Here is a 26001-nt window from a genome sequence, read left to right as displayed (position 1 = left end):
TTTGGGAAGAACCCAGGAATCCCAGTCCAGTACTTTGTTCATGTACTCACCTTCACCTTCATGGACACTAAACGGTTTTTATATGTTTAAACTTGAATAAGCACAGAATTAACTAAACAAAACAATTCACAAAACTTCTGTATTCACTTTCATTCCAAAAACACTATTGCGGAGTAATTTCTACAGTAATATCACTTCCTTTTTCACCCAAACGGTTCGGTTTAATTTTGACAATTTTAAAAGACAGAACTGTATGGAATTATTTCCCTTTGTGTAACTAAATAAAACAAACCAACGGAATAATTTATGTTTGCCAAATGTCGAACGAAGAACACATCATTGCCTGTATGTATTACCTACTGTGATCATAAATTCATCGAGAATTTTATAAAAAATATATGGCAGACAGCGTAAATATTCAACAAAACATCTATCTACATATTCGGTGATGGCTCTTGCGGCAGAAAAGTTAATCAACAAAGAGAGGTACAATAATAATTTTAACAATATTTATTGTTACGTGATTTAGTTCGGGGAAAGTTGATGCCCACTCGACCCTATAAAATAAAACGTATAAAAATTACACATTTTCACATCTTAATTTTTTACAGTCTGATTGCAAATACATAAACAATTTCACAGCATTTCATTGAATAATGTATGTAAATAAACAATGTAATTGAGTATAAAAACAATATTTAGTCTATGAAAAATCTAATCACGAAATTATGTTGTTGCTTCAAATTCATAAACTTGAAAATCACTGCGACATTGAGACTTTAATTACAAATTCTTATACTTGAAAATCACTACGACATTGAGACTTTAATTACATGAAAAGTAAAAGTAGTATTTATTTTATTTACAAATATTACAAGACTAGATAACTATCATGGGATCTGGTATTTTAATTTCCTTGTAATTCAAAGTAAATATTTTTAAATCTCCACTCTACCTTTAGTACCCTAGATCTGCTGCTTTTTGGGTCTATTAGTTTTTTGATTTTACAGCTTCAATATGTATGTTAATGTGTAGGCTAAAATGTGAATGTTTTTCAAATACAAGTTATGGACATGGCAACAGATTAAGTAGGTACATTGAACAGTATTCATAATTAAAACCTTGAAAGATTCTCAGTCTCTCAGTCTCAGTTGTTTGAACTGTGAATTGGGAAAAAACAAATATTAAATCATATTTTCAACATTATCTAAACATAAAATAAATATAAATTTTCATTGAGTGATTAACTAATTGTATATGTAAATCTCTAGTTTCAGAGACATTGTTTTAAAGCACTTGACCTTACAATTGTGTTTCAAATACAATAGTATTGAGAAATCTATAATAAGTTTATAACATGCAATGAGGAAAGTCCTTGGGGACAAGTTTAAGGAAATTAAAATCTTAATTAAACTTAACCATACCAATATGAAAATTTTATGTGCCTTTTTTTATTGCCTTTGTAGAAAGACAATACAGCCCACCTGATGGTGAGTAGATGCCATTGCCTTTAGACTTCAACAATGCCAGGGGCAAAGCCAAACCGCTGCCTACATTGACAGATTGGGTTAGATTAGAACATCTAGCAAAGGCTAGTATCTGAAATCAAGAGAACAAGTAACTTTTTTATGTGTGCACATTTTCAATTAAATCCCAGAAATTAATGACTACTTCTTCAAAGATTTAACAAAATTTTTATAGAATGATTGTCAATAAGAGATTTTTACTAGATGGGTTTGTTTGGAAGTGAAGTTCTCTGTTACTCATCTGTTCTCTGTTACTACATTACTCATCATTTCCGCTCACCCCCCCTTTTCATTTACTATGTATTGTCATTCTGTTTATATTTCTTTTTTGTATTTTTATTGTCTTAGTAGGTAGATAAGCCCATCTGGTGGTGAGTGCTTACTACCACTCATGAACGTTAACAATGCCAGGGACATAGGAAAATCACACCCACTGAGTTTTTTTTGTCATATTTTAGTTTTCAGTAATATAGGTATCTTGCAACCAGTGGTAGAGGTTTGATTTTCAAATGTTCTGAATGAATGTCCAATATGATGATTTTTTAAATTTAGTACTGATATAGAATAGAATAGAATAGAATAGAATAGAATAGAATAGAAGATATATAAACTATAATGGTTATTGTTTTTGTTGCTTTTCAGATTCAATGGAGAAAATGCATTGCAATTTTTACTGTATTTACCAATTGGAGTTATTCTGATGGTGATCAGAATATTCCTGGGTGTGATATTATGGATTGCATCAATTATATTGCCCAACAAATGGGCAGTCAGTCACATGTTAACTACTTTGGCTTGTTGGACTTTTGGTAAGATTTTGAAAATTGATAAATGTGTTTAATGCCTGAGGATGATATGTGTTATTTGTCTGAATGAAAAGTGGGACATCCTGAATTTTTTTGTTGCCATGATGGGTGAACATTTGTGCGGTTCCCCATTGACATTACAACATATTATGGTATAACAGATAATTTAAAAGATCTATGGGAGGAGCTGGTTGGAACCACATATTTAATTACTACATTTTACTAAACTCAATTTCATACAAAAAATCAGTAGGGGTACCATATTTTCCTAAGTAACTTTCTCTGTTTGTCGATTGATTGTTAGTGCTAGGGTGGCAGCACTGATTTCAAACTACTGCACCATTCTATCTCTGCCACAAAGTAATCATCTAATAGGATTTGAAGTATTAGTAGTATTTAATGCTCACTACTAGTCACTATCATACAATACACACACTATGTCACACCTTATAATAGTTTTACTTTGGATTGCTTCATATCCTATCACTTGCATGCCTTAGTTAAACTTTCTAAGGTTTGTTTTTTGCTGGTGTATTATTGTTGTATTGCCTTCCCAGCTTCACTAAGGTTTTGGAATATAGTTGGACCTTCAAGAATGTTTCTCTGTTTCGATCTTTAAAATAAAATAAAATGTCATCTGAATTTATCAATTAAATTTAATGCTTTGAAAATATATATGTTTCAGGTGTCTATGTGAAGCTCAAAGGACAAAGAGACCCAAGATGTAGTGTGTTGGTTGCTAACTATGTGACATGTTTCGATTCTCTTGCAGCTGCACATGTCTTTGGTACCATAAGTGTCAGTATTAAATTATTACTTTTGATTCTAATTACACAATCAACTTAAATAATAATTTATTGCATAGACAGGTTAATGAGCTCAATTCCCACCCAGAGTTAAGCGGTAACTGGAACAGTCCATCTGTCATCTTGGGAAATGGAAGTGATATTTATCATATAACAGCTGTTCAAACCTTCCTCACCGTGATGCTGATAAAACTATATGCACTTTATTACAGAATTTCCTTTGATTACCTACATTGTGGATGATAAAATGTTATCTGTCTATGGAATACTAATACAGTTGTATCACCCGATACAAGTTCTCTAGGCATCTTGTATTCTAAGCCACAGCTTCAGTATTTTTAATTCGCCATCATATAAAATTCTACATTTGCATTTGTGCAGCGAAGTATATTATAGAGTTGGTTACTTACTAGATGTTGCACTTTGATGTGACATATTAATTGTAGATCATTACAGTGTACGGGTGATCTTTTTTTTGTATTCCAACATTGGCAGGTCCTCATTGGATTCCTTTGCCTGTTTTGCTTATAACTGTGAACTGGAACTAGTTGCATAATTATAAAAATTGCATTACATTAACAATTTAAATTGAATCTGGAATTAATCTACTTCCTCTTAGTGATTTTCTGAATATTTTAATTCAGAAGGATTAAAAATTACCTGTTTGTTTGCAGTTGAAAAGATGGAAGTTGCCACCATTTTTCGCATCGACGTTGGGTATAAAGAACGCCTCACAATTTTCTAAAAAGTAAGTGTTTAGGAAAAATTAAATGTACTTAAATTACATATAAAAAAAATTTTTTTTCTTCTATAAAACACAATAGTTTTTCAATATTTCGAGTAGAAATACAGAGAATCATTACTTCGAAGCATACGAATCTTAGCTTAAAGTTGAAGTAGTAGTTTATAATCTTATATCACATTGTAAATAATGAAAAAAAAATATTTCAGGCAACATTTCTCTGAGGTGCCAACAAAGCCTGTGTTGATACAACCAGAAAGTGGACCCACGAACGGTAAAGCGGTGTTACGTTTCACAGATTGGCCATTCCAGATTAAAAGCAATGTGCAGCCGGTCGCCATCAGTGAGTTTACCTTTTCTATATTCGAATTAAAATTATTATTTAAATTATTAAATATTAAATTTATTATTTTACTTAATATCATTTATTCAAATTAATATTATTATATATTATTATCGACCAGAAGTGAGGTAGTTAACAAAAAGAAATAAATAACACAGAACTGGCCTAATTATATTTCACTGAATTAACAAAACTTCTAACAAAATGATTTCAATTTACTATTAACGAAAACTGTTAAAATTACACAAGTCCCAAACATGTTTCAACAAGAACCGCACACACGAACGCCAACACAAAAAAGAGGCAAAGGCGCAGCGAGGGATCGTTTTTATAGTTTTAGCGCTGGCTCTCGGTCGGGGGTTGCCAGGACTCGGTAACAATATAATATTATACGAGTATAAAATTAATATTATTATACAACTAGCGGCCCGCTCCGGCTCCGCTCGGGTCTTTAACAAAAATTTCAACAATATTTGACGTTGTTTTATTTTTATAAATAAAAGAACACTTATTGCGGCATAACTATAATAGTTAGACATATGCTGTCGCGACACTTTTTGTAAATAATAATATGTTCTACAAAGTCGTAGTACATTATTTTATTTTATCATCAATAGTTTTCGCAGGGCACGCGATGTAAAGAATATTTTGGGTAATTTTTTTACACATTGGGTTACATTATTGGAGTTTTAGTAAGGATCCCTAATTTCTTTCAAAAATATTATAGCCTATGTCACTCGGTAATAGTGTAGCTTCCAAACAGTGAAAGAATTTTTCAAATCGGTTCATTAGTTTCGGAGCCTATTCAATACAAACAAACAAACAAATCTTTCCTCTTTATAATATTAGTATAGATACTAGCGGACCCGACAGACGTTGTCCTGCAAAAATTCATTCAAGTCCATCCAGCCGTTTAGTTGCTGTAGAGATAAATAACCCAGATACCGACTGCAGCGTCATCTGCCGGGCCGATTTGCGAATCTAAACTATCCAGGGCGCCACCCAAAGGCATACAAAAATTCGTTAAAATCGGTCGTTTACGAGGAGTTCAGTGACAAACACACGCACAGAAGAAATATATTAAAGACCAGCTGACCCGGCAGACTTCGTAGTGCCCCAATCGATAAATAAAAGAGCGACGGGGGGGACATCGAAGGAAATCAAAATTGTTATTTTTATTTAATTCCGAGCATTTTCATCTACCTTTTAAACCTTCTCTGGACTTCCACAAATAATTCAAGACCAAAATTACCCAAATCGGTTCAGCCGTTCTCGAGTTTTAGCGAGACTAACGAACAGCAATTCATTTTTATATATAGAGATTATTAAAAATCAGGTTTTTTAAAAGAAAACTTAAATTGGTATGATCTGTCTGTCTATGTATGAAACGGGGGCTATAAATTTGCAATGCGATAGTTTTACTCCATGTGAGATAAACGGGTACCACCATTAATATCATATCACTTCACAGTACTATTTACATTTTGGTTATTGGGTTTTGTGTTGCCAATCTTAAATTTTCTGGCATGTATGCGCATCTTGATGAATGATTGAAAAATTTGTAGTATACTACAGTCACTTTGTTTTGATTATTGTTTGTATTAGAAATAGGCAGAACACTGCTATTTATCGACGCACTTCATTTTATAAGTGAACTGTCCTATAAAGTATGTTTATATATTTATTATTATATACAAGTAAATTTAGAGAGTTCTGCATAAAACGTTTCGAAATATTTTCATCTCTTTTTTTTAACTATTTTAGTAACCTCGAGGGGTTATTCTATATTCACCGAACTCGTAGGTGAGTTCACGGGGCTCAAACCGAAGGTATTGCTAACGCTAGCACTAGCAAGAGTAGTTCTTTGCAGAATCTACCCACTGATCCGGCGAGAAACTCAGTGGGCAAATATATCTCAATGTTTATGCTAGGTGTCTTTCCTATGGAGGCTTCGGCCTTTAAAACTACAAAAATTGTCCAATTATTATCAAGAACAAGACCTGGCTGTATGGACTAAAGTCCTTTGCCTTTCCCATTAGGGATAAATTAATATCATCATCTTTCCTATGTGGAATAATGTGATTTGTAAGGTTATTGTCGGTCCATGTGGTTGTGACGTGACGGCTCGTATGTCCGCGCAGCCGTGGAGCGCGCCTTCACGCGTGCGACGGTGCAGCGGCGCCAGTACAGCGCGCGCTTCCCGTGGCGCGACGCGGCGTGGTTCCTGCTGTCGCCCGCCACCGTGTACACGCTGCACGCGCTGCCGCCGCTGCGCTGGGACGCGGGGGACGTCGGGGACCGCTGCCGGGCCGCCGTCGCAGAGGCGCTGCAGGTACTGTGGCGAAACACTTCCCCAACCAAACCCATCAATTTCAGAGGTCACCAGTACAGCTACAGTCCGCGCGCGAGCTCCGAGGAATTTTAAGGAATGTTGACGTAATGAGCTAGTGTTGTAATTAGTCCATATTGCGCTATCGATACTAACACATCTTAAGCCTCCGTGCGAGTGTAAATTATAAAATAGTTTTATAAGGGTATTTATGTACTTCAAATAAAAGAAAAAAAAAACAGTTGATCACGTATGAATTTAATTTAGTGAACTGATACTTATTGAACAAAATGAACGTGAAATCTTATTACTTACTTTCGTAATCAGATTAATCAATAGTTAAAGAATTTGATGTACTATTGTCACTCTCCTCACGTACTTCAATAATAAATAATTCGACAACATCCTCCATTAAGCCATCCTTTTGCCAGTAATGTTTCTCTAATGCTAAGACATGTTTATTATGCTAGTGCTCGCCATTCCTTTTTCATCAAATTAAATAGCTATTTGTGCAAACAAAAAGACTTATAAGTGTAAGACTATTTATATTAGAAAACACGCGTAATTAACACTGCTATCGCAAAATTAAAAGCAACGAGTCGGTAAGCGTACTCTCACGTTAAAGTCGACACTAGTACTGGGAGAGTACGGGGGGGTATGAAGCGACGGTCGGGCGCGGTGCACGCCCGCCCGCTTCCTCAGCCCCCGAATCCTCGGAGCTCGCGCGCGAACTGTACATACCAGTTAGTTACACATAATTCACTTCTATAAACGACACCATTACTTCGCTTAGTACTGGTGGCGAGCGCTGGCTCCCACCAGCAATTGAACGTTGTTGTCCCGCGCGGCGCTGGTGATGTCCCGTGCGGTGTTGTTACCTGGTGAGACTACATCTCTTTCAACCATCAGGTGGAAAAGAATCGTTTGGCACAATACCACCTCACCAATCAATTGAAATATATATATACCAATCAATTGAAATATATCTATATATATACACATACATTTACACATTATAAGAATAAACAATTTACATATAAAACATACTTTTTTTTTTACTCCTTAGATGTGTGGACGAGCTCACAGCCCACCTGGTATTAAGTGGTTACTAGAACCCATAGACATCTACAACGTAAATGCGCCACCCACCTTGAGATATAAGTTCTAAGGTCTCAAGTTTAGTTACAATGGCTGCCCCACTCCTTCAAACCGAAACGCATTACTGCTTCACGGCAGAAATAGGTGGGGCGGTGGTACCTACCCGCGCGGACTCACAAGAGGTCCTACCGCCAATAAAAATTACCTAAATTACCTATCAAACATAAATATACAATTGAAGTAAATACCAATTTCAGAATCTACCCTAACACAAATTAAACTGGTTGACAGCTAATTGTTTAAAAAATGTTACCTAATGAGGCATTTGAACGAATTTAATGAACAAACAATCAAAAAACGAACAAAAAATCTTAGATTTAAAAAAAAAAAACTCAATTAAGGAGAGGATTAACTTAGGGTGTCCACATTGAACTTGCCAGGTGGAAGTGTCGGAGCTGACGTGGGACGAGTTGTTCGCGGGGAGGCGTGTCCGGGCCGTCGCCGACCGCGCCGCCCCGCTCGTGCGCCTCGGGAACCAGGTCAAGGAAGTGTTGCCAGCCGTCCCACTCAAAACTATCCTCCAGGATTTAGGTGTGTTTCGGCGCAGAATCGGCGTGGACACCCTCGCCGAGTGTTGCCATGTTTTTTTTTTTTTAGAGTCCTTTGATGGGTGGACGAGCTCACAGCCCACCTGGTGTTAAGTGGTTACTGGAGCCCATAGACATCTACAACGTAAATGCGCCACCCACCTTGAGATATAAGTTCTAAGATCTCAGTATAGTTACAACGGCTGCCCCACCCTTCAAACCGTAACGCATTACTGCTTCACGGCAGAAAGAGGCAGACCCGAGCGGACTCATAAGAGGTCCTACCAGTGTCTCTGTTCTGTTACCAAATGTGTTGTTTTTTTGTCTAGATAGTGTTTCTTCAGATTTCAATGTGTAATAACGGTGGTTTATTAACTGTTTAATATCTGTGAAAGTGCAGAAATGTGGGAAAATGAAACAAAGCCGCTGAACGTAACTTCTCGGGATCCTTCAAAAAGTTCACCAAAAAAGTCTCAGTAAATGAGCACCATTTTACTGAAATTATATTTCATCCCATATCATCTCAGTTCATTACATTTTATGCCATGTTTCATATTAATCAAGTTTTCATTAAAATTAAAATAAGACGACCTAAAGGTCTTAGTTACCAGGTCATAAAATCCCTTTAAAAAAATCTCTGTATAAAGTGCGACAAGTCTGTACCTGCCTCACCAGAGAAAAAATAGTGGGCCGTAGCTGTGACATCTGCTTATAGCTGCGCGGGAACTGTGAGGTCCGTCGGTCGCAGGGCGCCGCCCCGACAGGTGAGACCCTGGACCGAACATGGCGGTGGTAGTCTGGTGCGGACTCAACATGCTTATAACAATTTTTAATGTTGTAGGCCTACAGATATACTGCCTACCTGATGGTAAAGAGGCACCGTCACTCATGGACATTAGCAATACCAGGGCACAGATGTCCGCTGTCTACTGCAGTAATAAAGTTACCATAGTTGATAAATGATAACAACTTACAGAAAGAACTGGAAGCGTCGACGTGACGATCACGAATTTCCTCGAGGGCGTGACTCCGTACGTCCCCGAGGATGCGGCCCCCGGACCGCAGCCCGGGCCCTCGGCGCCGCGGTACGTCACGCCGCCGCCCACAGGAACCTTCCCGAAGACGGCCAAGGAACGACAGCTGAGCTTCGAGGAGCGAAAAGCTCAGATGATAGCGGAAGCTCGCAGAAGATATATCGAGAAACACGGACTGAACGTAACGTAGGACACCTAGACTGTCGCGGAGAGGGGCCCGCGCCGCCGCGACCCGCCGACACGAAATGTCGCCCTTTCTTGATATTAATTTCTTGAAATAATTATTATAATTAGAAAACTTAATTGATTGTACCGACATCTGAAACTAAATTAAGTTAAAAAAAATACGATTAATTGTTTATGGAAATTCGAAATTGCCTACGATCTAAGGTTTCTTGAAATAATTTTATCAGTTATGAATCGAGTAAAATCAACGATGATTTAAAAAAAAAAACAGAATATTTTGATAATTTTATATAATGTTGTCCTTTGGTAAAATTTTCTGAGAGAAGCTTTTTCATCAACATTTCGCAAATAAAAATGAAACTGAAAACATGGATAATCGAAAATCCATGTATTTTTTTAAAAGAAATAATAATACTATTGCGACCCTTGACGTAAACTCGCCCATCCGCGAGGCGTGACGCACGTGACCTCTATCTATCTTGTTCGCACTCGTAACCCGTGACGTCTGTCTGTCCTGCTCGCACTCTTAGCACTCGCAGTCGACTGAAGCAGGACAGAATGACGTAACACAATGTCATAGATTTCTAATTGTCAAATAATTAAACTAATCTTCCTACGCCTGTAGATATAAAATAATTCGGCCTAAAAGTTAAAATATCATTGCTTCGAGTTCATATAGTCTGTATTTAGTGAAAATATTTTTTAAAAGATTTTAATGTATTGTAAAATAATCATAGTTCACAGTTTTATCGAATAAGTGAATACATATTTAGTAATACCGCGTTTAAAAAAGCAAATTTGTGATAAACAAAAATTAATAATAATTTTGTAATGTTTGTTAAAAATATTGACCGTTTTCATGTCATTTGGAGGCTAGCACATTGTTTAAGGCAATTATTTCTCGTCGGAATGTGAAATTATCTGTACTAATTAAGACATTATATCGACTTCCCGCGACCTCAAACTGTGGGCCAGTCTCGCCGTTACAAGCTTAACATGTAATTTACTTTAGTATTTGTAGAATTGTTTTTATTGCCTCAAAAAGGTCTTTAAAGGATACAAACAATCGATTGAGAATATATTTCTTGGATCTTCTTGGCTCGACTATATTTGAGGTTCTCTTGTTAAACCGCACCCTGGTTTTGCCGTATCGATATGCGCTTGCCGTGCTCACGGGTGCTCACGGAGGCAGTGCATTTACATTTTCATTGGCACGAGCGACAATTGCGTTTACCGATTTCCCTGCATACGTACGGAACTATCGGCCATCTTGATTTTATAACTCAAAAGAATCCGTGCCAATAATAATATATTAGTGATAATTAATTAGATACGAAGATTTGTGTTTAAATCATCGATAAAATCGCTGCATCAGCACTAGGGCTGTTCATTATCGACTATCGCCTTAGGCATTTCTGATTTTTTAGTCTCTCTAAGTTTATAAAGTTTGTGGACGTGTTTATGCAGAAAATAATGAAGTTAACATTAAGATAAATAAAAAGTCTCGAAGTAAAATCTTATTTCTTAAAATATACAGACACGAAGTAACTTAGTAGCGTTGAAATATTAAAATAAATGTTTCAATTTGATTAAATTGTGTTAAATTTCGTCCGAAAACACATATCTTCTTTTATTATTATTAGTAAGCACTAAAATATATTTTCCTATGTTTTGTCGACGTGAAAGCGCGTTAATTGTTCAGTTATACATTGTGGTCGGGAAGTCACTTGAGCGAGACTGAAGTTTTCTAAAGTAACGTGCAGTGTGATCACGAGTGCTCACAGTTAGTATTCATAGCACACTGGTTGCCTCAAACCGATTGCACCGTATAATTGTCATCTGGTGTCTTGTCCCCTGTGTCATTTTATCAATCATATTAAATTTTTCGTGATCATGAAAACATTGAACGTTAATTTGGTTTCGTGTTTACATGTAATAAAAAATTACGTAAGAGATTTCAAATTATTATTTTTATTTTATATTTAAATTTCTTGACTGTAAATAAAGTTATTTTGATTTAAGGAAACGTTTTTTATTTGTGGAAAGAGTCCTTCTCTAAACGAATCCGATGATAAAAACTGAAATTATAGGCATTCAAGGCGCCGTTGATTAATTGACAGCTGTCAAAATGACAACTAAGTGGCCGCCATCTTGTGGGAACTAACTGCGACGAAGAGTTCGATGTGTAACGTAACTAATAGACACAACCCATTGAGTTTCTCGCCGGATCTTCTCAGTGGGTCGCGATTCTTATCCGGTGGTAGATTCAGCGAAGCACTGCTTTTGCTAGGGCTAGTGTTAGCAAATTCTCTCAGGTTGAGTCCGTGAGCTCACCTACCCGTCCGCACGTAGGTAGAATACCCTTGTAGCGGGCTTAGTTTAGACAGTCTGTGTCGAGTCGTCGCACAATAAACAGGTTGCAAACTGTCGTGTCTTATTAATAATTATCACCACATAATACCACACACGCTCTATATAAGCACAGACTCCACATTGGTGACCCCGACGTGATTTGCTGACGACTCGACACAGACTGTCTAAACTAAGCCCGCTACACCCTCTTAGGCTACCAAAGATCAGGTAAAAAAAAAAGAAAATTACTGACGATTTGCAATTTAGGAAACATCAAGAACAGACTTACTGTAGTACGTATTCACTCTATAAATTATTATCGTATCAGCTTTGGACCGGTGTTTTCTAATGCCCGTACAGTGCAATAAGGTTCTGAATTTAAATCTTCATCAATTATTTTTATCTATATACATAAAAGAGAATGTATATGAAAATGTAAATGTCTGAAGGAATAACATTGTGTAACAATAAAAATCGAACTCGCAAAATTAAAATTCATGTAATTACTGGTGGCATGGAATCTTGTGAGCTTGCACGGGTAGGTACCACCAATCCGACCCATTTCTGGCGTTCTTCTATAGTACTCGTATCTCAAGGTGTGTGGCGGAATTTTGGCTGTAGATGTCTATGAGCTCCGGTGAGTACTTAACACCAAGTAGGTCGGCAGCTCGTCCACTCATTTTAGCTATAAAAACAGCTAATGATAAGTAGTCTCAGATTCTCTCTTCTCTATCTATTTAGTCGTCGTGGCCTAAAGGATGTCATCCGGTGCATTCGTGTTGAGCGATGCACCGGGGTTCGAATCCCAGGCGGGTACCAATTTTTCTAACGAAATATGTACTACCTACTATATTTGAGACCTTAGAACTTATATCTCAAGGTTGGTGGCGCATTTGTGTCGTACATGTCTATGGGCTCCAGTAACCACTTAACACCAAGTAGGCGGAAGCTCGTCCACCCATTTAAGCAATAAAAAAAAAAGCATTCGAGACTGTGATTTAGTGACAGCTGTCAAAATGACAACGAAGTGGTCGCCCTCTTGTGGGCAGTTCCTGCGACGAAGAGTTTGACGTACGAGACGCCCATAGGCACATACTATTGAGTGTCCCGCCGAATCTCCTCAGTGGCTCGTGATTTCGATGCAGTGGTCGATTCTGCGAATCACTGCTCTTGTTATCGCTAGTGTTCGCCTTCGTTCGAATCCTTTCCACGGTGACGGAATAACTTTGTATAATAAAAATCAAACCCGCAAAAGCTGGCTATTTCTGCCATTGTGCTATAAAGTTGAGATTTGGAGCTCGTATCTCAAGGTGGGTGGCGCATTTACGCTGTAGATGTCTATGAGCTCCGGTGACCATTTAACACCAAGTAGTTCGAGAACTCGTCCACTCATTTTAGCTATAAAAAAGATGATAAGCAGCCTCAGGTTTTCTTTTCTCTATCTATCTATTTGTTACTGGTGTTGTCTAGTCTTGTGTTACGAATAAAACAACCGCGACATTCAACTGCAAAAGTGTTTTAATGTTGTCCCCGGGCCGCTACAGGCCCAGGCGCTGCGGTGTGCGGCGCGGGGTGCCCAGCCCCGGGGTGGCCACCTCCTGCTTCACGGGAACGTCCTCGTCTTTCTTCTTGCGATCTTCTGCCATTTTGGCCTCGGCCTCCTTCATCTCTTCTTCCATGCGTTGGAGGTGGACCGCTGCCTCTTTACGCTTGTCTCGATTCGATCTGGTAATTAGCCATTATTTATTTATTTATACTTTATTTTAGTTTTTTTTTAAACCATAACATTTTCTTAGAAAGAATTACTTATAATCTATGTTAGTAACTTAAAAAATCTAACACATAAATATCAATACATACATTTTATATCAATACATTTTTATTTATTTATTTTTATTTATTAATGAGGTCACGAAGATTTTTGTTTTCATTTCTGTACGTAGGTAGTCCATAAGTAGATCTATATGTCGTCTTCTCGCATTAAAACTGTATAATCTCAAAACTTACAAATTTTGCAGGAGAGTGTTTTAATGGTTTAACATATGATATTTTTAATATTATTTGCAACATTTATTTTTTAGTTTTTACCAGTTACATTATCTGTCTTTTAAAATAAGATAAAATTATGTATTAATTTTATTAGTAGTAGTCAAAACATAGGTAACCTAAAAAAATATGACTAAAACTAAATTACGCTCTTTTGACAGTATTTATAAGAAAAATACTGGTGATACCAAATGTTTACGCATATTAACTTAATTTCGAACATTTTTGGAACTTTTACACTGTTAATGCGAAAAAACGATATATTAATACGTACTTTGTATCCCTTTTTACGAAAATTGCGCGAACGGAGGAGTGTGAAATTTTCCACACTTAATATAGAGAAGCAGTGCAGAAGGCTAATATTTTTTATTTATTACGCATAATAAAATGATTAAATCAATAAAGAAAACGTTACACACCCTACCGTGTACACAACATATATTATTATATATACTTTTTGTATATTGTCAAACATTTCTTATTGCTTAAAGTCTGTGGTCAAATTGAGAATAGGTTAATATTGTTTGTCTTTAGTATTATTTGTCTATAGTGTACCTAGTCTTGGCGAAATCTGTGATTATAGAAGTATAATAGTCTATGACAATAGAATCATAATAGTGTACAAACTTATAATTTCAATTAATTGTAGTCGAATTCCAACTACTGGGGGACCACTAGTATAGTTAGTTAGGTCTTCGTAATTATTTCCGCAGTGAAATTGGATGTATACAACAAATAATATTTGCTACAAAAAGTTATTATATCTGTATTGTAAATATCAAAGACAAACCGGCGGTTGGGATATACTTAATTGGCATTAGCATCAACAGTTCGATGTTTTTAATTGAACTTCAATTAAGTTTAATACATTCAAATTGCTGAAGAAGTTTTCTTGTTATGATATCGGGCACCTGTGTACTTATTGCGAGTGTTTTAACGTTCTCGATAGCGTAAAAGTTAACTCATATTTTCCTACGTTTGCCGCTAGGGGCGCTGGTCCAACTGCATACAAATTGAGTTAACGTTTACGCTATCGAGAACGTTAAAGCGATTGTATCGGTGGAGCGAGTACGCACTTGCCGGTCTCCTTGACGGAGAAGAACATGGGCCCCAGCTCGGCCAGCCAGCGCGCGTCCACGGCGGTGACGCAGTGCATGTACTCGCGCGCCGTCATGGTGAGCTCGTGGTACACCACGTAGTCGGGGCTGCAGCCCAGCCCGAACAGCGCCGAGGTGGGGTGCAGGTGGCACGGCATGCCGGTGCGGCAGTTCACGTACTCGCCGATGCCCTTCAGCCGCGCCGCCTGCTGGAAGTAAGCTGCGGGCCCAATCGACACGGTCAGCATCAGTGATGACTTGAACGCCTAGACCAGTGAGAACCGGGCCTAGGACGACATGACGGGAGGGGAGGAGAAATTTTAGAAATGCCAAAATTTCAGAAGTGAAAAAAGTAAAAACACGCAGTTTGTTTTGAAAATTAGTTCAGATTAATTTTTATAAAAAAAATTATAATATATAATAAATAAATAAAAGATAGTGTGGTTTTATGAAACCACGGTATAAGTGAAACTTTTTTTCACATTATAGACATTTAACTCTGACAAACAACATTTACATTAAACACTGACAAAAACAAAAACAAAATAGCGTGGAACACTGGCGTAAATGAGTAATAGTCTACACACTACACGGTCAGCTGCTGCGAACTATACGCGCCGTCATATTGACCTGGGCTGCTCTGACGAGCGCCTTTCACTTATCCCTACTCCGCGGCCGACCGTCACGCGACATGCAACACAGACGAAAAACTTTGAGACGATGTAATAAAAGTTTCACTTTAGGGTCTAGGGTGACCTCGAGCCTCAATCCGTCACTGGGCATCATCATCTCCGCAGAAACGTTCCGGTTAGAGCAATTTTCGACGCTGTGACAATTCACATTATAATGGCAATAACGAGCCTAGGAAAATCTTTTTTATTGCCCCTGTATGCAGACGAGCATACAACATGCTTGGTGTTGAAGGGTTACCACCACTCATGGACGTCAGCAATGTCAGAGCCAAGCCGCTGCCTACTGTTAAGTACTCTTCATAAGCCTTGTTTGAAGAAGGACATGTCATAGTGCTCGGTGTCAGATAAGATCTCTGGAAAGGCAGCGTAGATGAATTCTTCTCCGGTAGGTGGTGGGACAATGTAAAAGCGATGAAATGATCTTCTCATTTTTTTTTTTATTTTTTTTTTGCTTAGCTGGATGGACGAGCTTACAGCCCACCTGGTGTTAAGTGGTCACTGGAGCCCATAGACATCTACAACGTAAATGTGCCACCCACCTTGAGATATCAGTTCTAAGGTCTCAAGTATAGTTACGACGGCTGCCCATCCAAAGCAATCGAAGTGTAATGTCGATATCATAAACTATGCTTTAATTTTTTATGTCATATAAAAATTACCTGCACCGTCGTGTTTTGTTTCATTTCGTCCTGCCTAACTTGACATTTCGAGATATTATTATTTCTATAGAAATATATTCATTTGACATTTACATACGTAAAACGATCATAACTATATAATATAAACGCACGACGTAAACCCTCTACGGACCTGAACAGATGCATTTCCTGACGGTGTCCCAGTCGGTGCCGCAGGACACGAGCGGCAGCCGCTGCTGTTGCAGAATGTCCTTCAGCTGCTGACGGACCTCGCGCACCTTCCTCATCGCCTTCGCGTGAACGAAGTGCTCCGTGCACCACTGACTGGAGTAGCTGCGGACCGCACGCACAGAAGGTCGATTCCCAGCGGATACAGATCGACTTGTGACGACACACCGTTAGATTTGTATCGGTCAGGGTTCAGAGAGTAATGCATCGCGAAGAACGGCTGAGCTTGCCTTAGATAGGCCACGTCTATACGTGTTTGTGACGTGATTTTCATTTTTTGTTTTGCGCCAGATTAGACATATTCGTTAATGGCTACAATATGGTTATTTCCTTTAGCGAAGAGCACATATTTATCTGAGTAGGTGAATAAATGAAAGGTTTTATTGCTAAAATAAGTTATTGTTCTCACGACCCGTCCGGTGTTAAGTGAACATTACAATGTTAATGTCGTGATCCACCTTCAGACATGAAGCCAAAGTCTTCATTTTATAGTATGATGGCTGTTCCACCATACGAAGCATAACACATTATTGTTTCGCAGCATAAGTAGGCAGGGTGGCAGTGCATACTCGTGTGGGTTCACAACAAGTCCTGCTATGTGTGAAAATTAATCATAAAACCATTACACTAATCAATTACGTCGATTAATTATGAACAGACCAATCAGCGCGATCTATTAGTTTACAATTATAATTTTGTACTTGTTGGATTTCCACTGGTTGTACAAGTGTAGGAGGGTCAGGTGATCGGATTCGGGAACTTGGAATTTCTCTTTGACTGCGTCGGCTTCTTCCTCGCGACCTTGAGGACGGTAGAAGACTGAAGGCACCGACAGCATCGACACTGAAATTTCAAGTAATACCTTTGAATTGAAGTCGCTGTACTCCGGGAAATGGAAGCGGTATTTGCTCTCTATTTGTTAGTCTCAACAAATTGTTGTAATAATTAGGGTCCATCGGTTACTAGGGCAGATTCTCATGGCAAGACATTAGGTCGACGTCTCCGTAGCCCTGGATTGATAGCTGTCCTATCCTTCGTTCTGGAACCGGATTGCTTCGTGGCAGAAATTGGCAACACGACTGTAGGTACTTAAGACTAGACACAAAAACAAAACATGTTTAATCTATACTTATAATATTATAAAGAGGAAAGTTTTGTTTGTTTGTTTGTATTGAATAGGCTCCGAAACTACTGAACCGATTTGAAAAAAACGGTCACTGTTTGGAAGCTACACTATTCCTGAGTGATATAGGCCATAATCTTTTTTGAAAAAAATAGGCATCCTTACTAAAACTCCAATAATGTAACCCAAGGTGTAAAAAATTACCTAAAATATTCTTTACATCGCGTGCGCTGAGAAAACTATTGATGATAGAATAAAATAATGTACTACGACTTTGTCGAACACATTATTGTTTATAAAAAGTGTCGCGAAAGCGTATTTCTAACTATTATAGTTATGCCGCCATAAATGTTCTTTTATTTAAAAAAATAAAACAACGTCAAATATCGTTGAAATTTTTGTTAAAGACCCGAGCGGAGCCGGAGCGGGCCGCTAGTTTTACCTAAAAGTATCAAAATTATGCGTCGCTCTAACAAATCACGTTTTGATTCTGCTCTGAGCAGCGGAAGTCGGAGACTGACCGATGATGAGCACCTCGGCGCTGCAGCCCATGTCGGCGGCCACGATGAGCATGTGGCACTGCGCCGGGTCCAGCGGGAACTCCGCCATCTGCCGCCCGAGCGCCGTCAGCGAGCCCGTGCCGTCCAGCGCGCCCAGGATCCACAGCTGGTACATCGAGTTCAGGATCGTGTCCTGCGCCAGGAGAAAGTCGACCTCAGACTGGGCTCAGTCTACCGTGCCGCTTTTAGAATTGAAACGACTGTTTCGCGGCAGAAACGAGCAGGATGGTGGTATTTATCTGGTCGTAGGAGTTTTAGGGGGTTGGGCAGACACCATCATCCTGATATACTATAGATAGCTCGATAGATATACGATATAGATATTTTTTTATTGCTAGGTGAGTGGACGAGCTCACAGCCCACCTGGTGTTAAGTGGTTACTGGAGCCCATAGACATCCACAACGTAAATGCGCCACCCACCTTGAGATATAAGTTCTAGGATCTCAAGTATAGTTACAACGGCTGCCCCACCCTTCAAACCGAAACGCATTACTGCTTCACGGCAGAAATAGGCAGGGCGGTGGTACCCACCCGCGCGGACTTACAAGAGGTCCTACCACCAGTAAACAAGAGGTCCTACCACCAGTAAACAAGAGGTCCTACCACCAGTAAATGCTTGTTGGTAAAGATGTAGTATATGATTGTTGGGTATCGCAGAGCACTGATATAATACTCAGAGAACGCTGCTCCCCATCTCCTTTGAATCTTATAGTCGCAGTACAACCCACGGCATGATACTATACTAGGCCGGCACCACACAGTCTCTAAGACCATCTACCTAACACAATAAGATCCTAACGTCCAACCAAAACTCAAGATTGATGCGATCTAGCACCAGTCTGTACAATCCTTTAAAACACCCTTCAAGCGGGTTCGTTTGTAGTTTATTTAGAACATTTGAGTCCCCTACGTAATCGTTGGTAGCGTAAGAGGCTATTCCAGCTACGCCCGGACGGGTAGGTGATCTAACGGGCTCAACCTGAGGGAATATATTAGGACGTCTACTATTACATCTACTTACCTGTGGAGGGGGATCCATGAAGTGGAAAGCCAGTAGGTCTTCAACGCCCAAGGACTTGAGCAACAGCACGGTGTTGGCCAGGTTCGTCCTCTGTATCTCCGGCACAGTGGACGCCAGCAGCTCGTGCTGGTACTGCCGCTGCGTGTACAGACAGAAGGCCTTGCCCGGGCCGGTACGCCCGGCTCGGCCCGCCCGCTGCCGGGCGTTGGCCTGGCTAACCGGATATATCTGTTAACAGGAAATTATAACACCTAATATTAATATATAATTTCTAGACTTTTATAATTCATTTTATCGTGTAACAATAATTTTTTTATAGAAAAATAGACGGTAGTTACCATAATTTTCAATGTCGACAAATAACAAATACGTCAACGGTCCGCGATCACGCAAGCTTTCAAATATTCTAAAATAACAAATCTAATGACAATAAAGAAGGCGACGTCAAACAGTAAAAGTAGGTTAAATTTGTTAACGATTCGCGAGAACCGAAGGAAATACCGTGTAATAATATCACGTGGTGCATTTATTGACTGGTTGAAATTCAGCCGCTGAGATCTCTCTTTCAAGCCTCGCGGTGTCGATGGTCCCAGTCAAATTAAATCGACTGTTAGACCTGTTATAACATTTGAACTTCGTACCTGCAAAGCGTCCATACCGATCCTCGGGTTGTAAACTTTCAGCTTGCAATATCCGCAGTCTATGACGTACATGATCCCGTCCACGGTCAGTGACGTTTCTGTAATGACAGAGACAGAGTGTGATTTATATGTGCACGTGTGAGGGCATGTGTGTGTTTGTGGTTTTTGTGAGTTCTGGGTCCGCATTCAGCATCCGCATTCAGACTTTTTGGCGGGAACGCAAGGAGTGAAGTGTGATTTGTTTTATTTTGTCCATTTAGTGTCTCTTCAGTTTTAAATGTGTAATAACTGTGGTTTATTAACTGTTTAGTAAGTATCTGTGAAAGTGCACAAATGTGGGAAAATCAAACAGAGCCGCTGAACGTAACTTCTCGGGATCCTCCAAAAAGTCCACTGAAAAAGTCTCAGTAAATGGCCACCATTTTACTGAGATTATATTTCATACCATATCATCTCATCTCATTTCATTTCACTTCATATTATCATTTTTCATAAAAAAGAATATAAATTAAAATAAGACTTGACTTGAAAGGTCGTAGTTACCAGGTCATAGAATACCTTTAAAAAAAGTGGGTCCGCATTCAGGAGAATACGTTGACGTGATATTCCCAACCATATAATGCCTACTATGGCATCTAAAAGGCAATTCAAAATCGAAGGATCAAACGGTCTTTCAGCCATAGATAGCGCTATCGTGGATTTCGGTTTGTAGAACCTCAAGAAAGCAGGCCACATTCACGCCAAGACATATACACGATAGCCACTCCGGTAAGCAGCAAGGGCATACGATTCGATCTAAGTGACATGAATAGCCATTCCGGTAAGCAGCAAGGGCATACGATTCGATCTAAGTGACATGAATTGCCACTCCGGTAAGCAGCAAGGGCATACGATTCGATCTAGAGTGACACGAATTATCCGAATCGATTTCGATTCGATCGTCTTTTACCTGCTATATTGGTGGCGACGATACATTTCCTCTGTCCGGGCGGCGCTCGCTGGAATATCTTCGCCTGCAAGTCAGCGGGGAGCTGAGAGTATATCGGCAGGACGGTCAGGGGGGGCGCGTTGTCTAAATCGCCCAGTCTCTCTGTTAATACCTAACAAAAGTAAAGTAAAACAAGTCAAGAGTAAAAAATAAGTAGATTTATTTTCTGTCGTCAATAAATAGAAGATCACACGGCCCTAAATGTTAAATAGTGTTACGCGCTGGGGTTCGGGATAAATAAATGGTTCCACCAAAGTACAAGTTAACACTGTATTCAACACATAAAACACTTTAAAATTCTCAATTCGCCTCTTCCGCTTCGCTTCAGGTGATCCATTCACTATTTCGCTTCGAGTAGCTACGATTACTGACTGACTGCGTGCCATCTCTGCAAGTATTGTGTGTTTCCGCTATCTTACAATAGATGGAGTTGTACTTCTCGAGCGTTCTAGACACTACTAGATCCTCCGATATTCGTTCGACTATTCGGCGATAGATGGCGTTACTCTTAACGGCGTAACAATAGTATCGGATCCGATAGATGTAACTACGTGAATACTAAATCGCTTTGAACGAGCAGGTTTATTGTACCCCTCCTGCGGCACACACCTCAGCTTTGTGGTACTAATAGGAATAGCAACTGATTTGAACACTAAATACTTAGCTTATACCGCGTGTAATTCGTTCGTCTAAAGTGATTCTTGTCCATCTGATGGTTGTCTGGAAAAGATCTCTCTTAGCCATAATACCGCCCATTGTACTTTTTTGTATTTAATGTTAAGGATTTTTATTTATTTTGTATACAATAAATAAAGCATTCACACACTCTCTCTCTCTCTCTCTTATTACGAACACATTGTAACCATTTTTAAATAACTTAATAAAAGTCTTATGGGTTTGATATTGTTTGACGTCAAGCTAAAACGACGCGTGACGTCAATTGTGGCTATTCGGTATGTATATTTATTTCATCTATGGTTATGTAACTCTTCGTTTATTTATTTATTTTTTAGCACCAAATGACGACACGACGTTAAAATATCTGCGGTAATTTCGAACAGTAATTTTTATTCGCTTTCCGATTATCACCTGTTTGTACCTGTCCCATTTGTAGGTATATTGATTAAATTTTAACGTATTTACCTCGCACGTAACTTCGATGTCTTCCTGGCCTGGCATGAATATCAGAATGTCGCCCTCGTCTGGCTGCAGATGAATTTGTAAAGCCTAAAAGTGAAAATGAGAGTATGAAAAAATAAACTTTTACAATAGCTCGTTTAAGTGGAAAAATTATAATTCTGTTTTTTAATTTATAGTGATTTTCTCGAGCTTACATATATACGATATATAAATTAAAGAAAAATATATAAATGTGTTCGTCAATAATTTGTGTTGATTTCCCTAAGTCCTTTGTACAACCAAGTTAAACTAAAAAAAATGTATGTACTAGAAAATGTACTAGGCATTTTAGGAGCCCGCACGGATACGTGCCACAACTCTGTTCACTACTGCCACTGAGCAATCATGCTTTGTAGATTTAAGGTGGGATTAGCTGATACAATCAAATCCGACGATACGTCTGAAGTTGAGTGGCGGTTTGCACATTGTGACTTCTATGTGTTCCGACCTAATATTCCGGTCATACTTAATTGCGTTACCTAAAAAAAAGTACCCGGTAATTTTGTAAAATACGATCTGTCCGGTGTGCTTATTAGTGCGAGCTTTTTGACGTTCTCGATAGCGTGAAAGTTAACTCAAATCTGTATAGAGTTGGAACATTTGCCTATGTTTGCCGCTAGGGGCGCTGTTCCAATTACATACACATTTTAGTTAACTTTTTCGCTATCGAGGACGTTAAAAAACTCACACTAAGCACACGGTTCTACATTGACGACATGTCATGTCCGAATAAAAACAAACATTTTGAAATGTTTACGAAACGCGTATTAATAGTTGCAATACGTACAAAACAACATCGTATGACGCGTCAATTGAATAAGCTGACGTCAGTAGCATCTCTGACGTTTATGAGGAGATACGACTGCGCTAAATATTAAAGTCCATTAGGGGACGCTTTGATTTGAGACATTAAAAGATTGCGGTGTTTTTATTAGATAAGCATAAAACATAAGCACCGTGAATTTACTAATTATTATTTAAATACAATAATTTTTACTTTATATTGAATGATATCACGATATCCATCTTTTTTAATATCCGAAAAAAGCTATTTGTTTAGTGTGAATTAGAGGACGAAAACTAAACTAATTGAAATGATTGGAGATCAACCGTAAACTGAAGAGGTTAAGACCGTGCTCGGGGTAGATTCTTTTTTATATAAGAACGAATAGTCTAGCGTCTTGAACTGAACAAGGTCGCAGGGTGCGCTCTTGGGATAACCTTGAACTGCGCAGCCTCCAGACTGAACTCTACAGACTGTGCAGCGAAATTTATATCGATCTCGGCTTTTACAAAGTATTTTTCAGTTCGAGCTGCAATCATCCTCTTTGTGCTCGTTTTGAGAACGTTTTTAGGGAAGAGCCAATTTGATATTATACATTTCAGCGTAATCCTAATGCGGTAAAAGCGAGATCTTCAGAAATATTCTATGTCATTAATACGTTTGTCGCATTTTCACATTATTCGACAAATTTCTCATCTTGCCGTTCGTCAATAATAAATTCTATATTATTTTCCGTTCACCTTTTTATACGGTGTACACCTGTAAGTACAATAATGTCAAACTGCGGGTCAACGTCCGTTGGTCCAAGCGAATGACAAATTTAATTAGGACCATGAAATCGATAGGTGTGAAGGGCGCGCCCATATGGCTAACTAAAATTAGGACTCTTTTGTTTGGATTGAAGTTATGTGAGCTTGTTTAAATTGTATATCATTCAGTAATAGCTAATTGATTCAAAAATATACTATGTGCCTTTATTAAAGTTTGCTAAAAAGTTGGACAGTTAAACTAGTCTTCAAAGTGTGGGAGAGAATGTGATTTTATTTAATGCAATTCTATATCTGGACAAAATTTGTACGAAACATCTATCCGTCTCGCATATGTGTTTCTTCTATCCAAAATGGGAGGAAGTTCAAGCTTCAAATCTATTGGGGTAATCGGAAAACAATTTTGAAAAAAATATCGATATTCAAATCCTTCAAGCATGTACCAGGCAGGTACGACCAACCTCCACGATGAAGACATGGTATTATGAAAGAAAATTTGCGCAATCATCAGTGGCATTCAGTATTGTAAGTCCGCTCAGGAAGTATTATCATCCTGCCTGTTTCTGGGTTTGAGTTTCTTAGTTTGGGCCAGCCCTTATTGTAGATAAATTATATTTCGATCTCAGGTATCAAGAAAGGTAGAATTCTCGTTGTTTTAATGTCTATGTAACTAAAACGCTGTAACAACGTTCTTTAATTTGTACATACATATATCTCAAATGAAATTATTGTTTTGCGAGCATAAGTATATACATGGGAACACTGATCGGCAGATCCCAGACGTAAATACAACCGTCACCCATGCAATTAAGACTGTAAATCCATTGCGGCAGATTACCAAATTTGTATAATACCTTCGTAATGTACCGGAGAAAGTGTCGTGTAGTCGTACTTAATAATCACTATCTGCGGCTTAAGCTCACGAATACAATTTCGTCATAGATATGCAAGTATTTCTTGATTTTTTATTTTATTTTAGTGCATCGACACTCACCATCAGGTGGGCCGTACGCTCGTCTTCTTACAAAGGCAATAAAATAAAGGTGAACGACCTCAAAGGTCTATCTAGTGTTAATTGGCTATCGAAGTCCATCCACAACGAGAATGCCAGCACTCGGATTTATCCTTCAAGTCTATTCTTGTCTCAATTGTATAGTAATTACGCAAATTACAATTTGAGCTTACACGACGTTAAAGTTATTTCTGAAGTAATTGTTTCGTTCATTGTGGCGGACTATGGGAGAGGCCTACATTCAGTAGTAGAGAGATACAACCTGATGATGATGATGAATTGTTGTACTGGTAACGCCCGGTTTTTTACTGGTGGTAGGACCTCTTATGAGTCCGCGCGGGTAGGTACCACCACCCCGCCTGTTTCTGACGTGACGCAGTAATGCGTTTCAGTTTGAAGGGTGGCGCAGCCGTTGTAACTATACTTGAGACCTCAGAACTTATATATCAAGGTGGGTGGCGCATTTACGTTGTAGATGTCTATGGGCTCCAGTAGCCGCTTAGCACCAGGTGGACTGTGAGCTCGTCCACCCATCTAAGCAATAAAAAAAAACCTGGTAAAGCTGGCGCAACATTTGATACAAGCACACCGGGCGTCTTATCCATTAGACCGTGACGACTTGACATGAGTAACATGTTTACTCTTTTTTATCTCTACTATCAGGTCCTTTGTGGTATTTGTGGTATTTTGTGGTATTTTATCTACATACATCGATGATACATATTCGTGCATGTCACGATTACTACGAGAATTTTTATCATGACGGTTTTTATACTTTGATAATGTATGAGGATTATAGATATCCAGTGAAGTTCGGTCGAAGGCGTAAGCATTTGAAATCTTTCGAATGTTTATTTATAGAGATATGTACATTAAATAGTTGGACAATAAATGTAACTTAAGGAGGGAATGCTTTAGATCCATTCATTCTCTAGTAGGTCGGGGACTGTAGGTCGTTGACATCGATCGGTACAGTGTTGCCAATATTACGACGAAAAATTTACATATTTTGTGTAAATATTTATAATTAGACGCTTGAAAGGCAAACGTGACTAAGCGACAATACGTGAACTTTACAGTAGACTTATTTAAAGTTGAAATACCTGAAAACAAAATTTATTTTAACGAATCTAGCTGTAGTAGAATCTAGCTAGTAGGTAGCTGTAGGATTGAAATGATTTTAATAGACCTAGATATATATATTTTTTGCGCATCGTATATGGTTATTGCCTATCATTTATGTACAAAGCAGTTATTGTCGCTTAGTCACGTTTGCCTTTCAAGCGTCGATATATACACATTTTTGTTAACAGAATTAGTTTTGCAATGTAAAAAAAAATATAGTCTTATTTTTGTTACACCAAAAATATCTTCATTCAATTGTAGACAAATCCACTAGAGTCAATCGATCGAAT

At 38.5% G+C, this 26001-nt stretch overlaps 2 protein-coding genes across 3 annotated transcripts in view; one reads left to right on the top strand and one right to left on the bottom strand.

The window, feature by feature from the left end:
- The first annotated feature begins 305 nt into the window (after positions 1 to 305).
- On the top strand, positions 306 to 11483 carry LOC101737172 (lipid droplet-regulating VLDL assembly factor AUP1). The gene is made up of 8 exons (XM_038013899.2): positions 306 to 486; positions 2169 to 2335; positions 3018 to 3130; positions 3813 to 3886; positions 4090 to 4223; positions 6365 to 6555; positions 8091 to 8241; positions 9214 to 11483. The coding sequence occupies exons 1-8, from the start codon at positions 449 to 451 to the stop codon at positions 9459 to 9461; spliced, it is 1116 nt and encodes a 371-aa protein (XP_037869827.1). The 5' UTR covers positions 306 to 448; the 3' UTR covers positions 9462 to 11483.
- Positions 11484 to 13309: 1826 nt separating this feature from the next.
- The window catches only part of LOC101737321 (pre-mRNA-splicing factor ATP-dependent RNA helicase PRP16), a 111469-nt gene continuing 98777 nt past the window's right edge, over positions 13310 to 26001 (bottom strand). For both annotated transcript variants that reach the window (XM_038014206.2, XM_038014207.2), the window contains exons 13-21: positions 21988 to 22071; positions 20806 to 20956; positions 19857 to 19954; positions 19216 to 19443; positions 18155 to 18326; positions 17212 to 17353; positions 16455 to 16615; positions 14932 to 15172; positions 13310 to 13534 (exon numbers count right to left, since the gene is read on the bottom strand). In XM_038014206.2, the coding sequence (XP_037870134.1) occupies positions 13348 to 13534; positions 14932 to 15172; positions 16455 to 16615; positions 17212 to 17353; positions 18155 to 18326; positions 19216 to 19443; positions 19857 to 19954; positions 20806 to 20956; positions 21988 to 22071 (1464 nt within the window). In that variant the 3' untranslated portion in view covers positions 13310 to 13347. The remainder of the gene's footprint in view (positions 13535 to 14931; positions 15173 to 16454; positions 16616 to 17211; positions 17354 to 18154; positions 18327 to 19215; positions 19444 to 19856; positions 19955 to 20805; positions 20957 to 21987; positions 22072 to 26001) is intronic.

This window comes from Bombyx mori, chromosome 11 (assembly GCF_030269925.1).
Source record: "Bombyx mori chromosome 11, ASM3026992v2".
Lineage (NCBI taxonomy): Eukaryota > Metazoa > Arthropoda > Insecta > Lepidoptera > Bombycidae > Bombyx > Bombyx mori.
The sequence above is the reverse complement of the archived record's forward strand: the minus strand, read 5'-3'. Positions and strand labels throughout refer to the sequence as shown.

Bases quoted from the DNA above. Each gene is read 5' to 3' on its own strand.
- LOC101737172 (XM_038013899.2), top strand. From the start codon at position 449: ATGGCTCTTGCGGCAGAAAAGTTAATCAACAAAGAGAG. The intron at 487-2,168 runs GTACAATAATAA...GTTGCTTTTCAG, and splicing joins AAGTTAATCAACAAAGAGAG to ATTCAATGGAGAAAATGCAT. The intron at 4,224-6,364 runs GTGAGTTTACCT...ATGTCCGCGCAG, and splicing joins TGTGCAGCCGGTCGCCATCA to CCGTGGAGCGCGCCTTCACG.